Raw genomic sequence first — 13,912 nt, 5'->3', positions numbered from 1 at the left:
GCAGCCCGCGGTGATGCGCGAGTGACTTGTCTCCGCGCAACGCCGCACAGGGCACAGCCAGGCGCCCTCCACTTCCTCTTTTCTCAGGCTGACTAACGCTCGGCGTTCGGCGCTCGCCCTGCGCGTCCCGCCCCCGGGGGCGTGGCCACAGCCCGAAGGGGCGGGGAAATACCCATATTCGGCCTTATATGGGCAGCCACGTCACAGGCCGCACACCCATTCACATAAAACGCGGCGCTGCCGGCGGAATCCCCGGCTTCTGGGGCGGCGAGTGGCCGGGCTGGGTCCCGACCGTGAGGGGCGGGAAGGAAGAGTGGAGCGGCCGCTCCGGCGCCGGGCTCGGTCGGCCGGCCGCTGCCCCGCGTGTCGCCCTCCCGAGCCTCTCCGGCGGGCACCCTGGCTGTGGGCACCTGCGGGGCGCACGGCGCGGAGCCGCTGGGCGGCGGCATGAAGGTCACGTCGCTCGACGGGCGGCAGCTGCGCAAGATGCTCCGCAAGGAGGCGGCGGCGCGCTGCGTGGTGCTCGACTGCCGGCCCTACCTGGCCTTCGCCGCCTCGAGCGTGCGCGGCTCGCTCAACGTCAACCTCAACTCGGTGGTGCTGCGGCGGGCCCGCGGCGGCGCGGTGTCGGCACGCTACGTGCTGCCCGACGAGGCGGCGCGCGCGCGGCTGCTGCAGGAGGGCGGCGGCGGCGTGGCGGCCGTGGTGGTGCTGGACCAGGGCAGCCGCCACTGGCAGAAGCTGCGCGAGGAGAGCGCCGCGCGCGTCGTGCTCACCTCGCTGCTCGCTTGCCTGCCCGCCGGCCCGCGCGTCTACTTCCTCAAAGGTGAGCGCGTCGGGGCCGCCGGTCCCCCGTCACCCTCCGCGCCGGGGCGGCCCCGCGCTCCGGGTGCCCCTGCCGGCGCCGGGCGCCTGCCTCCACCCTGGAGCGCGGCACGTTCTCGGCTGGCGGGAGTCCGCCCCCCGGGGCTGGACGTGAGCTTGGGAGGGCCCTGCCGAGGTCCGCGCTCGCGGCTTCCCCCCTCCCCACCCGCGTTCCTCGAAAGCGCTCGGCGGCCTGGCGGCCCCGGCGGCCCCGGCGGGTGCGGTTGCTTGCGCAGCTGGGGGCTGCTGCTGCTTAGCGCTGGCGGGGCGCTGGGCTCCTGCTGGGCGCGGGCCGGCTTTCCCGGCGCCGGCTTCGCTGCTCTCGCCGGGGCCTGCGCAGATCTGGAGGGATCAGCGGGTCGCGACCACCCGCCCCCACCCCCCCCGAAGCGTGGCGCCGCGGTGTCCCCTTTCCTCCCGCCTGGACAATGAACGTATGTTAGGCTGTGTCTTCTTCGTCCCTCTTGCCTTTTTGACCCTGGCGGGTCCCTCCCCTCCCCTTCCTTTCCATTTCACTTTATTGCTTTTTATTGTTCCTTGGCTTCCCCTTTTCCCCTCCCAGGCCTTTCTCTAGCTCAGTTTGTTGCTGACAGCCTTCCCACCCTTTTCACCTCCTCTCCCGCGCCCCAGGATCATCCCCTGGACTGGTCGTGGGCCAAACCCGGCGGGCCTGAGCCGTCTGCCAGCGGTGGGAGGCAGGCTGGCCAGCGAGTCAGGACATAGGAGAGGTGCCACAGGGTGGTTGTGAAGGGGATTGCGTCGCATTTGGTTTGACGCTTCACCAGTCGGCCCATTACACCTGCTGGGGGAGATAACTTTGGTGGTGGGTGGGTGATACTCTAACAGCCCCAGTATTGATTTCTGGGTCACTTCCTATGACTGCTGAGGCCTGGTATTTGAGTCCTTTGTAACCGCAAATGTATGGAAGGCTTAGCCTGTAGGGCAGAGATGAGGACTCAGCCCAGGCTGCGCCAGCCATTCTGATGGGAACATCTTGAGATGTAACATTGATGTGGTTCGGAACTAAGGTGCAGTGAGCTGAGAGAGTGAGAGCACTGTTTTAAAACCGTGCAACTTGTAGAGTTTTACACTTTCCAGGCCAGGAGATTCCAGAGGCACACAGGCAGCTGCCACCTCTATTAGCACCTGTTGCAGACTGTCCCCTTTTGATTCCTGTTAAGGAAACAATAGAGGCAGAAGATGATAATCTTCCTCTTCTAGCCACCCTCAGCTCCCAGGAGATGGAGAGTACCCTCCAAGCTCTGCAGAGCTTTCACACATGGCCCCTAATTTCTTTGTCTTCCTGATATGCTGTTTGTGTCCTCTTCTTAGCAGTGAGTACAGGAAAAGCTTCTGCCCCTCCAGTAGCATGAGATACATTACAGGAAGGCCTTCCAGATCCTACCTCTGTTCCCCACCCCTCTCCAGGGGGCCATGGTAGTGGTTTGGAAGTTACTGCCACAGGAAGCAGGCAGCTCTGTAGACTCACATCTCAGGAAAATTAAATGTTTGAAAAAAAAAATTTTAATGAAAGTAACATGCAACGCAGAGGCTGTACAATGAAAAGTGCATCTTGTGCCCACTCTAGAACCCAGTTCCACTCCCCAGAGACAATGGTTAACTGTTTCTTGTTCATCTTTATATAAATTAATTTTCCATGAGTATCTTAAAAATAGAATGATTTTGTGTATTTCCTGTTCCTGCCTCTTCCACCTAACTAGATCTTGAGAGATTTGTCCATATCAGCGCATACATGTTCTATTCACTTTTCAACCCATCCTTTGGTGATAGCCAGTAAATAGGTTGCTTCCAGCCTTAGTATTTGAAGCAGTGTGGGGGAGTATATCTTTGTCCAAATGCTTTTGCAGGTGCACTATCTTTCAGTAAAATTTTAAGAATTGCTAGGTTGAAAGTTATGTCCGTTTTAAATTTCAGTAGAAATTGCTTGATACTTAACCTTATAACAGTACTGAACTTTTAAGTTGTCGCCAAAGAAAATTACTTCTTTACCTAACTCATGTCCAGATAAGAGTTCCAGTTTTTAATATAGTGGCATCTCAGATCTTGGGGGCAATGCCTTTTACACTTTACTCAGTGCCGCCCCCCTCCCCCACCAAAAGCTCACTAAAATAAGATGACTGAATAGCATATACAGTGCACTTTCTCTGCTTAGGTCGCCTGGTAATGCAGTGATCAAAAACAGAATCACTCTGCAGAGGACTGAAGCAGCCAAAAGAATCTCCATGGCTCTTGCAGCTCAAGAGAGGCACCAGAGAGGAATGTTCTGTCTCTCCACCCCTCTGATGGGAGTGGGTGAAAGACAGAGACCATCTAATCTGGAGGATTCCTGACCCCAGCTTGAAGAGGCAGGACCCTGTTTATCTTTCCCTCAACAACACTGAGAGTCTTTGTCTGCCTGCCTTATTTTGTCAACAGGCAGGCAGGACCCAGCCCACACCCGCACCTCCTGTCTGTCCTCCTAACAGTCAACTCTTAAGCGCTCTATTTAAAGCCAAGAGAAGGGGTGGCCTCAAGGCTTCTCTTTCCCAAACTTCATTCTGAAGTTTGAGAGGGCCTGGGCTGCTCTTACTTCAGATTCCCATTCCCTATCACTCATTTCGTCTCCTGGAACCGAAAATTTTGAATTCCAGGCACAGGAAGTGATTTGCTAACTAGGGACACCTCTTTGGAGGAAGCTGAGGGTCTGTGTAAGTGTGGGTTCTTTCTGCCTCCTAGGAGGGAAGGGGTGGGGGACAGTGGTGGGGAGGGAGGGGAAACTAAGCCACAGACACCTTCACACTTTCCACCTCCACCCTCCTCTGGCATGGCCCGTCATCATGACCGGGAACGTGGTCATTGTGGAGGTCCAGAAGCTCATTTGGGGAGGCCCAACTGGCTGTTTGTTGAAGTGACCACAGGGGAGATTTGGGTGTGCTGAATGGGGGCGGGAGCAGTTCCAGCAAGCTGAAAGGAAGCAGCAATGGCAAGATGACTCATTCTAGGAATGGGCCACAGCTTCTGGGAGAGAGCTGGAGACTGCCGTGTAGTCTGTTAACCATTTGCCTACTGCAGGGGCTTTAAAAAGCCACCATGTGCTCCACTGTGGGGCTATCACAACACCAAAGACAGAAGAAAAAAAGGAGGCCTTTTTGGAGAAATATATGGTCTCAGAATGCTTATGTAATTGATGATTTAGGGAATTGCCCGGCCGTCCAGTGGTTAGGATTCGACGCTTTCACGGCCAGCGCCCGGGTTCAGTCCCTGGTCAGGGAGCTAAGATCCTGCAAGGCTCGCAGCACCCCCACCACCCCCGAAAGAAAAAAAAAATGGATGATTTGACCCCAGATGAATTCTCTGGGCCAGAAAAAGAAGGTTTTCTGGAGGATCTAGGAAGTGCCTTAAGTTCCTTTGGATTGGAAGCAAAGGGTTTCCCCACACAAGGCTATCCTGTTCACCCAGCACTTGGCATCCTGAGGCGTTGAGGCCAGTTTTTCGTTTGCTTCTTCCCCACCTCATGTGTGGGCCTAAGAGAACTTACATACTCACGTTTCTATGACATGGTCAGAGAGTAGTTTTTACCTGAAGTGATCCATTTGGAGGTTTAAATGTAGTTAGGATTTTTATAGAATCATATCTGCTGGTAGTTGACTTATCACTTTGAGGGTGTGAACGTGTGTGTGTGTGTGTGTGTGTGTGTGTGTGTGTGTGTAGCTGGGGAGAAAGTTCAGGAGGGGAGGATAATGAGATAAAGGGGAGTAGGTGGTCATCAAGGGGAAAGAGAAAGTTTTTGCCTAAGGGGGTAAGAATTCAGTTCCGAAGGCCTCATTCCTCTAGTTTGGTTTGGAAGGTGATTAACTAGACTGATTACATTGGCCCTATGGAGAGGATTGTCCCCAGTGTTCTTAGCACCTTGGGAAAGAAAAAGGGCAGGGCTCTTTTATTGCCCTGAGTTTGAACCTCATGTTAGCCCCCATTCCTTTATGCATAGAGGGGGTGTCATCCGTAATCTAGTTTAGAGCTAATGGGCTAGGTACAAAACAGAGCAGTTTAAGAGTCTGGTTCACAAAGTAATGAAATTCTGCATAATCACACCTGCATTTTAGATAAATGAGAGAAAATAGCTTTTGTTTTCTGGAGGGATTTGGTTAATATTTGCCAGATGTCAGATATATTTCCTTTCACAGTTTAAGCTTCTTCTGATAGGCATAAAAAGTTAATCATTGCCTCTCTGAACTATAGCTTTTTAGGGGAGAGAGAGTGGGAGAGAGAGTGAGAGAGAGAGAGAGAGAGAGAGAGTGTGTGTGTGTGTGTGGAGCCCATTTCTATTGTAAAACTATTACTTGTTTTGGCTTAATTTTTTTATATGACCAGAATGTATAGTAGCTTAATATTTTTTTTTTTTTACTTTTCCACACTATTGATCAATTCTAGGCATATACTGACAGCCTGAGAAAAATCAATACTTATATCTTTCTTGCTTTTTTTTTTTTTTTTTCTTTTAGGGGGATATGAGACTTTCCACTCGGAATATCCTGAGTGTTGTGTGGATGTAAAACCCATTTCACAAGAGAAGGTTGAAACCGAGAGAGCCCTCATCAGTCAGTGTGGGAAATCAGCGCTCAACATCAACTACAGGCCGGCTTACGACCAGGTACGTGGTGTGGAAATGCCATCCCGGCTCCTGGCTCTGTTCCTTGCTCGGCATCCTGGCTCTTCCTCTTCCTGCTCAGCAACGTTGGTTGGTTCTTTTGCGGATCAGGGAGTTGGCAGAGGCCTCTAGCTCTAGAGAGCCTCTGTTGCTTGCCAACTTGAGTTTCCATCTGAAAGTAAATGGGCTTCCTTCCAGCAAATAAGCTGACAAGAGCAAGTGCGCTTCAGGATGCTTGGTGCCTTCTGGAGAAAAGAGGAAGCAAAAGATGCATTATTATTAGCTGGCCTGGGAGGTGCAGAGAAGCTTCGAAATATCTATTGGTTTAGGTTTCCCTGAAGAGTTTCAGAGCTGACTTTCAGACTTCCTGTGTTGATCTTCCTCGTAATTGTTCATGTTCTGCAGTTTCTGCAAACCAGCTCAGTACCTGTAAAGGCGTGTCTTGGTATTTTTAGCTGAAGGAGGAAGATTGGGGGAGGGTTGCAGAGAAACTACTGTTTAGATGGCTAAGCAGCCTCTTTTATGGTTTTTTTTTTTTCTTTAAGAACTTTTATTGAGATACAATTGACATACAATGAACTGCATATATTTAAAGTGTACAATTTGATATTTTTTTCTTATTAGTAATGTATGTTTAGCAGTCCCAATCTCCCAATTCATCCCACCCCAGCACCCCCTGCTTTCCCCACTTGGTGTCCATATGTTTCTTCTCTACATCTGGGTCTCTATTTCCACCTTGCAAACTGGTTGGTTTGTACCATTTTTCTGTATTCTGCATATATGTGTTAATATACGATATTCGTTTTTCTCTTTATGACTCATGTCACTCTGTATGACAGTCTCCAGGTCCATCCATGACTCTGCAAATGTCCCAATTTCGTTCTTTTTTAGAGCTGAGTGTATTCCGTTGTATATATGTACCACATCTTTGTGCATTCATCTGGACTGCATGATGGACATTTGGTTGCTTCCATGTCCTGGCTATTGTAAATAGTGCTGCAATGAACATTGGAGTGCATGTGTCTTTTTGAATTATGGTGTTCTCTGGGTCTGTGCCCAGTAGTGGAATCGCTGGGTCATATGGTAACTCTGTTTTTAGTTTTTCAAGCAAGCTCCATACTGTTCTCCATAGTGGCTGTATCAATTTACATTCTCTATGGGTTTCTGATGCTTATAAGTTCATAAATTATGAAACCAGCGATCAGGAGACACTAGAGGATTTCATGTGTCTACAAACATGGTTTTTTTCCCTTCAAAGAATTGTACTTTCTGGCAACTCATTAGAGGAAGAAAAAGTGGAAGGCTCAGTCAGAGAGTTACCTACGATCCAGGAGAATGAAGAAAAAGCAAGCAAGAACCCAAATCTGCAGAAACCAGAAGTCAAACCTGCCCATTTTACAAAGGGAAAAACTGTCACAGCTAGTAGGATGATTGATTTTGCCAGGAATCCTGCAGCTGGGTTCATGGCAGCACTAGGCCCAGAACCCCCTTCTCTTAACTCCTTATTCTTGTCCTTTTCAGGACCCTGTTCTGTTTTCCACATGCCTTCTTTTGGAAGAGGGCCATTCTAGGCACCCGACTTGGTAGGAGGAGCTTTTCAGGTTCTTTGCACAAAATAAGAACATACCCAAATCATAAGAAGGAAGACTTCTAGACGTTGCCTAAGATGCCAGCTGCCTGCCATGAGCAGAGCTCTGCCCCTAGGGATAAACTTCTAAGTATAGCCAGGTGGCTTTTCCTTGAATGAAATCTTTGGTCAGGAAACCCATTAGCATGGCCAAATGCCAAGGTTATTATTTTGTTTGTTTTCCTTTATTAAAATTGCAGTGTATGTGAACCCTGGGCTTTCAAGCCATGGGCATCCGGCTTAACTGGATTTCTCTTTTTGTTTGTTTGTTTGTTTGGGCAGTGTTTTCCCCCTCCTTTCTCAGAAAGTGAAAGAGAAACAAGATTTTTGCAGGATATTGTGAAAGCACAGCAGACCTTTGGCCAAGCAAAGACCGGGGAGGCCCTGCTGTGTCTCCATGGTTCATCTGGGGAACCCCCAGTGCTATTTCTTAGACGCGCTTCTGCCTTGAGAGAAGCTGGGTGAGGCCGTGTTAACCCTTGGGGTTTCTGAAGGCCTCTGGTTTCTTCCTCTTGAGTCTTAAAAAAAAAAAAGATTCAAAAAAGGAAAGAAACATGGTTTCAGGTGTGTTGGGCTAAGCTCCAGGAGAAATTGAGGAGGATCCCAGGCCTGGTGTGTCAGCGTTTTCCAGGTGCGGAAGAGAGGGAGAGGGCTTCGTAGGCATATCTAAAGTGTTAAGCTCAGGGGCCAGCTAATAAAAATACCGATTGTTGCTATTACTGCCTTTTGTAAAATCTCTGTAAGTTTCTTTCAAGTGGGCAAACTGGCCTTTGCCTTAAACACCTGACTTCTCAGGAAAGATAAAGCAAACACCCATGCGGGGTAATTTGAGAATCGCCTTCTGCTGGCCCTCATCCCGCGCCCCTTTTCCTATTGTGGGTCTGGCAGAGAGTTTCCATTCCACTCTTATTCCAGGACAGGAAATGGAAACACAGGAAGTGATGGATGATATGGGAAAGGCTACCAAAGACACGGCCACTGTCATCCCAGCTCAGTGTTTTCCCTTTAAATCTCCAGGGGCTCCCATTGTTCCCATTGTTTCTTGCCACCCTGGAAATGCCAGAGTCCAACTAGCTAGCAGTTCTTTTTAGCTTTGCCTCAGGGTAGATGGTCTCTGATCCTTTGGGGATCCTTCTTAACTAGAAACCTCTTGTATAGGTGGTCTCCCAAAAGGGTGAAGATGTAAGCATCTCTCACCAAACTCAGCCCCACATGAAGAAGATCAGGCCTGGAACTTCCCTGGCGGTCCAGTGGTTAAGGCTCCACGCTTCCACTGCAAGGGGCACGGGTTTGATCCCTGGTTGGGGAACCAAGATCCTACATCCCGCCAGCCACTCAGTGTGGCCAAAAAAACCCAAAAAAACAAAAATCAGACCTCCGCTCATGGCCTAACAGCTTTTCTTTATCTGATGTTTCTGGATAGATAGTGGTTATTTTCACTTCTGAGAAGCATACTTTTTGGGAGTTGGAGGAGGCACATTTTGACATCGCTGAGATCCAAATGCATCTTGGGATCAATAGCGTCCTAGGTTTGATGAAACACATTACATACAATGTCAGGACTGTAAAGGAGGGAGCTCACTTTGTTGAATCCTATTCTATTTTATCTAGAAGGAAACCGAGGCTGCTCTCGTGGTTAAAGGGCTCGCTCTGGCACTCTCAGGGCAGTTAGAACTTAGCACAGGCCTCTCAAGTCTTCCATCCACCACCCTGTTTCTCATCCTTGTCAGCATAGGAAGGCTGCCAGCATTTCCTACCACCTCAGTATATATAACAAAACAAAACTTAGTTGTGTGGGATTTGCTGTCACGGAGTCACAAGGCAGTAATGTAGGGTAGAGAGTTTACCTGGATGGAGGCTCCGCCCACACTCTTGGTTGAGCTGCCCTGGCTCTGAACTCTCTCTCTGGAAACCAGAAAGGGAACCTCCCACCTGAAAACAAATAGGTCAGGGTTGTTTTGTTTCTTCTCCCCAAAGAGCAAGCTAATCCAGTATTTCCTGGTTGTCCTTTGCTCCTGCTTCCAGGGTGGCCCAGTTGAAATCCTTCCGTTCCTCTACCTTGGAAGTGCCTACCATGCATCCAAGTGCGAGTTCCTCGCCAACCTGCACATCACGGCCCTGCTGAATGTCTCACGGCGGACCTCTGAGGCCTGCACGACCCACCTACACTACAAATGGATCCCCGTGGAAGACAGCCATGCAGCCGACATCAGCTCCCACTTTCAAGAAGCAATAGATTTCATCGGTAGGTACAGCCATTCCCCCTCAGTTGTTTTGAGGGTCCCCTAGGGGGACGTGTTCTTGGATTTTGATGTACTGGTGGGGGTTCCCTTCACTGAGAAGAAAAGCATTTTGTTTGTGCAGCCGACTTGGCTGGTTGGATGCACCTACCAAAACGACAGAGGGGAGGATTTGAGTTGCTATTAATAGGAGCTTTAATTCGCAAGATAAATGAACTAATACAATTTTGTGGCAATACTCACCGCCGCTCCTGTTAGTGTTTCTGGCTGGTTGGGCAGCAGGGTGCGTCCATGTGTGATGCTCCACACCAGGGAAGCAGGGGAGGGAAAGAACCACCTAAACTCTGCTTCTGCGTAGGTTGGGATATTTTTAAAAGCAAACAGAAGGATTGAGAGAGCACTGCTTACGCACTGAGCCCCCAGGGCCCCAGCAGCTTTCCGTGGGTTTTTGGCAAACCGCTTTGGGGGCAATTTGTTTTGCATTTTCAGCTAATTTTGGATTAAAGATAGCACTGTCTCAGGCTCCGTGCTTTATGCACAGAAAAGTTGGCATCTTTTTGCATCCTTTGTACGTTCCGTAAGGCAGTCATTTACTCCATTGTGTATGCCTGGAAACCTCTGGTCCCTCTGCCTAGAAAGGGCTTTGGGCCTTGGGATTCCAACCCCTTGGAGCAGCCTGGATTGTTCTTTCATTTGACATCTACTCTTTCCCTCAACTATCTATCTCCCTTGGGGGCTGGGCTGACTTTTTGTGCCTCAAATTTGCAAGTACCACTCCCCATCCTTGTGGACTTGCCTCCCTTTCCAGAGTCCTTCTTTCCCTTTAACACGCATAGCTGTTGAAGTTGAGGGGTGATTTTCCTGCTTCTTGCACTGAGGTGTGTTGGAGGGGAAAGGTTAGTGTTGGACACAGCAGTGATTGCTCAGCGCAGGGAGCCGTTAAAGGGCCCCCCTCCTGCCACGTGCTGGGTCCTCTGCTCATCACACACAATTTCTGCTCCGCAGAAACCCGCTGAGAAACTCACCAGCGTCAAAGGGCCAAGCCTGCCCTCCCTGGACCCTGAGGTGGTGTCTTTGGCCTCTCTGAGAGGCAGCCAAGACCATGGGTTCAGGGTGGGAGACCCTTGGCTTGTTCTCCGTCCCTGGGAATGCCTTGCCCTTCTCAGCCTGTTACTTAATTACCTAGATAGCTTCTCAGTGAGGTCATGAAACCCGCCCGCATCACTTCTCAGAAGCCTCCCTCCCCATCCTGTGTGTGCATTGTGTCTGTTTGTGTACACAACCACACAGACCCACAGCATTCTGAAGGCATACAGGATGCTTTTCCCCAGACCCGTTGCCCTGCTGAAGAAAGGAGGGACTGAGGCAGAACCAGGCACTGACCCCTTCCGAGGGCCATGTGGAAGGCAAGTCCCGAGGGGTGGAGTGGGACCCAGAGACAAGGCACTGTAGGCCCTTTGCTTTCTGGGATTTGGCTCTGGGCCAGTGAAAAGCTAGACTGCAAGGAGGCCAGTAGAGGAGCAAAAAGAAAGTTGGGAGTCATGACCCTCTAATCCTAGGAACTTGGAGTCCCCTTTGAACTAATTTACAGGAACTTTTTTTTTTCTTGTGAATCAGAGACTGTATTGGGGCACCTCTAATGAGCTATCCTTTGGGATTTTCGTTCTGTTGAGGAAACTCCATGGTTCTTCCCTGACTCCTCAGAAAGTTCATCTTTTAGATCTTTGTGATGCATTTGCAAACTTCTAGACCATGAGGAGGGAGGTGGATAAAGGGGGCCGACTTTTTATTCACCTTTCAGTATCTCAAGTGTTTTTGCATACTGTGGCTTTACATAGTGCCAGGTACACCTAACTTCCTGTGATGTAATTGTTTCCTCACTCGCAAGAGAGGGAATTGGAAAGACTCTTTTTGGTGGTTTTTATTTGATGTGTAATATATGTTTAACCTTTTACCCCCGCCCGTTTTTAACAGTTGGAGCTCTTTTGGGGGGGAGGAGTAGAACAGAAAAGGAGGGCACCCCCCCCTTTTGTCATATTGAGTTAAAGAATGCTAACTTATGGTGATAGCTATAAGCAGTGACTCCCACTGTTGTGCAAGATGGAGTTTGCCATTTATATTCTCCATCTAGGAAGCGTCACTTGGCCAAGGCTGTAATTAGTGGCTGTGCACTGTTTATTGTATGTTTCACTGGTGGGAACCCTGGGGGCTGATCCAAGCATCCTGCCCTGGCACAGCCAAACACGGTGCCCAGGGAGGCTGGCGGGCCTCTACCAGGTTGGGGCTAGGTCATCCCCATTAGAATCAGACCCTGAGAGACAGGAATTGCTTCTCCAAATCAGTCTTTGAGCCTGGGACCCGCTCAGAAAAATGTGAGTGTGCAATAAAAACTTACATGCAATTTCAAAGATTTTTCCAAAGCCTTCTTGAAACCCATCCATGGAACCCAAGTTAAGAGGGCCTCCCCCAGAAGGGGTTACTCCAGATTTAGCACTTCCAGTGGCAGAACTTGTGAAAGTATCCTTGAGAACTAAGGATCATGAAGGTCCTACGTAGGGGTAGACATCTATGGGACCCCAAAGTCTGTCCTTACCAGTGGGGATTAAAGACTGGCAAAAGCCTAGTGTGGGACCACAGCCTTGGAGCAGGCATGACAATTTGATAATTAGGTCACTTTTTAAAAAAAATTCTTTCATTAAACCCAATTGCCTTTGAGTTCCAATCCCAACTCATTCCTGCTGTCTTTTCTTCCTTCCAGACTGTGTCAGGGAAAAGGGAGGCAAGGTCCTGGTTCACTGTGAGGCTGGGATCTCCCGCTCGCCCACCATCTGCATGGCTTACCTCATGAAGACCAAGCAGTTCCACCTGAAGGACGCCTTTGATTACATCAAGCAGAGGAGGAGTGTGGTCTCCCCCAACTTCGGCTTCATGGGCCAGCTCCTGCAGTATGAATCCGAGATCCTGCCTTCCACGCCTACCCCCCAGGCTCCCTCCTGCCAAGGGGAGGCAGCTGGCCCTTCGTTCATAGCCCATTTGCAGACCCTGAGCCCTGACGTGCAGGGTTCTTACTGCACGTTCCCTACCTCGGTGCTGGCACCAGTGCCCACCCACTCAACGGTCTCAGAGCTCAGCCGGAGCCCCATGGCCACAGCCACGTCCTGCTAAAACTGGGATGGGGGAACCAGCCCAGCCCCAAGAACAACTGTGATTTTGTATTTTAACTCGTGGACATTTCATACCTGTGCAATACTGAAGACCTCTTCTGTCCTGCTGTCCTGGTGGGACAGTGAAGGGTCACCAGGTTTGCACACAAACTTCAGACTGACCTTGGGGATAGGTTCTTGGGACCGAAGGAAGGTCAAGCCATTAGGAGAGCACAGCGTGTGCTGACTACTGTACTTCCAGACCCCCTGCCCTCAGGACTGCCCAGTCTTTGCACCTCAAAGTTAGCCTTTTCATTTCAAGCATAAGGCAATAAATACCTGCAGCAACGTGGGAGAAGGCAGTTGCTGGACCAGGAGAAAAAGGCAGTCACGAACCCAATTCATTTTGAAGGAAGCACAATTTCGATCTTATTTTTTTAACTTTGGCAGTCTCCGTATCTGTCTGTGTTGCTTCAGGGCATAAGCTGATCACCACCTAGTCAGGAGAGTAACCCTACAGGATTTTAGGGATACAATGTATATGCTGATTTGAACCCTCAGATGTTTTTGAGGCTCTGTCTTAGGTCATCAGATGGAGGCAGCTGAATGAAGTAGTGAGTGGTAACACTTCTGGTTTCCTTTTCACTGTGGGTTCTTCCCTGACTTTGGACTTTGACATGTTTCTTATTCATACTTGAACCTTTCTCGTTGCACTCTTCTCAAAGCAGCTCTTGCTTCATTTGAAAGGAGTTCTTTAGACCATAGACCAAAAACCACCCCTCTGAGGTGGTAGCAGTGGGTGCCAGGAGAGAAAGGTACCCACTGTCTGGGTCACTGGCATTGAAATGGTCGTCACCCCAGCTCGCTGTTCTTGTATGTGCTTGTCTCGTCTCTGGTGACACTTGTTTTCTTCCCTGCCCCTGGGGGTTGTCTCCAAGCTGTTGACTTCTGGGATTTGCAGGTTTCTCAATGTGGTACTACTTGTTTTTTGTCTGTAAGGTTATTTCTCCAGGGGAAAGGCAATAATTTCCTAAAATCCATATGAATGTGAAGAAAAGCAGTATGTTACTGGTTGTTGTTGTTGTTGTTTTTTATAGTGCAAAATAAAAATAGTACAAAGAACAAAAACGCTTCTTCATGTTGGTGAGTTGGAGTAAGGCAGGGATACATTGAGGTGGGGACTCGGCCTGCCTCGCTGGGTTTCATTTCCACATGAACTGTAAGGTGATGGTGGTGGGTGTGCAGTTGGAGGCAGGAGGCAGTGCGTCTGCTCACGAGCGCGTGAGTGTGACAATAGAGAATGATGCTTTCCAGTGGTGGGGCTTCCCTAAGCTCACTTGCAAGAGAATTCCTTAGGCTCAGGCCACAGGGAGAGGTGGTCAGAGCATCT

General features: G+C 49.8%; 1 protein-coding gene across 2 annotated transcripts; it reads left to right on the top strand.

The window, feature by feature from the left end:
- The first annotated feature begins 287 nt into the window (after positions 1-287).
- DUSP5 (dual specificity phosphatase 5) lies at positions 288-13,636 on the top strand. Of its 2 annotated transcripts, XM_057737419.1 has the most exons (5): positions 315-826; positions 3,516-3,572; positions 5,367-5,515; positions 9,165-9,384; positions 12,138-13,636. In XM_057737419.1, exons 1-5 carry the CDS (start codon positions 448-450, stop codon positions 12,542-12,544), a joined length of 1,212 nt encoding a protein of 403 aa, XP_057593402.1. In that variant the 5' UTR covers positions 315-447; the 3' UTR covers positions 12,545-13,636. The 2 variants fall into 2 exon arrangements, with proteins under 2 accessions (XP_057593403.1, XP_057593402.1); XM_057737420.1 differs by lacking the exon at positions 3,516-3,572 and having other exon boundaries at positions 288-826.
- Positions 13,637-13,912: the final 276 nt, after the last annotated feature.

This window comes from Hippopotamus amphibius, chromosome 5 (genome assembly GCF_030028045.1).
Source record: "Hippopotamus amphibius kiboko isolate mHipAmp2 chromosome 5, mHipAmp2.hap2, whole genome shotgun sequence".
Lineage (NCBI taxonomy): Eukaryota > Metazoa > Chordata > Mammalia > Artiodactyla > Hippopotamidae > Hippopotamus > Hippopotamus amphibius.
The sequence above is the reverse complement of the archived record's forward strand: the minus strand, read 5'-3'. Positions and strand labels throughout refer to the sequence as shown.

What these genes read in the sequence shown, in the direction of transcription:
- DUSP5 (XM_057737419.1), top strand. Translation starts at nt 448, where the DNA reads ATGAAGGTCACGTCGCTCGACGGGCGGCAGCTGCGCAAGATGCTCCGC. An exon ending in GCGCGTCTACTTCCTCAAAG is followed by an intron (nt 827 to 3,515) that starts GTGAGCGCGTCG and finishes TTTGAATTCCAG; the next exon opens with GCACAGGAAGTGATTTGCTA. An exon ending in GGAGGAAGCTGAGGGTCTGT is followed by an intron (nt 3,573 to 5,366) that starts GTAAGTGTGGGT and finishes TTTTTCTTTTAG; the next exon opens with GGGGATATGAGACTTTCCAC.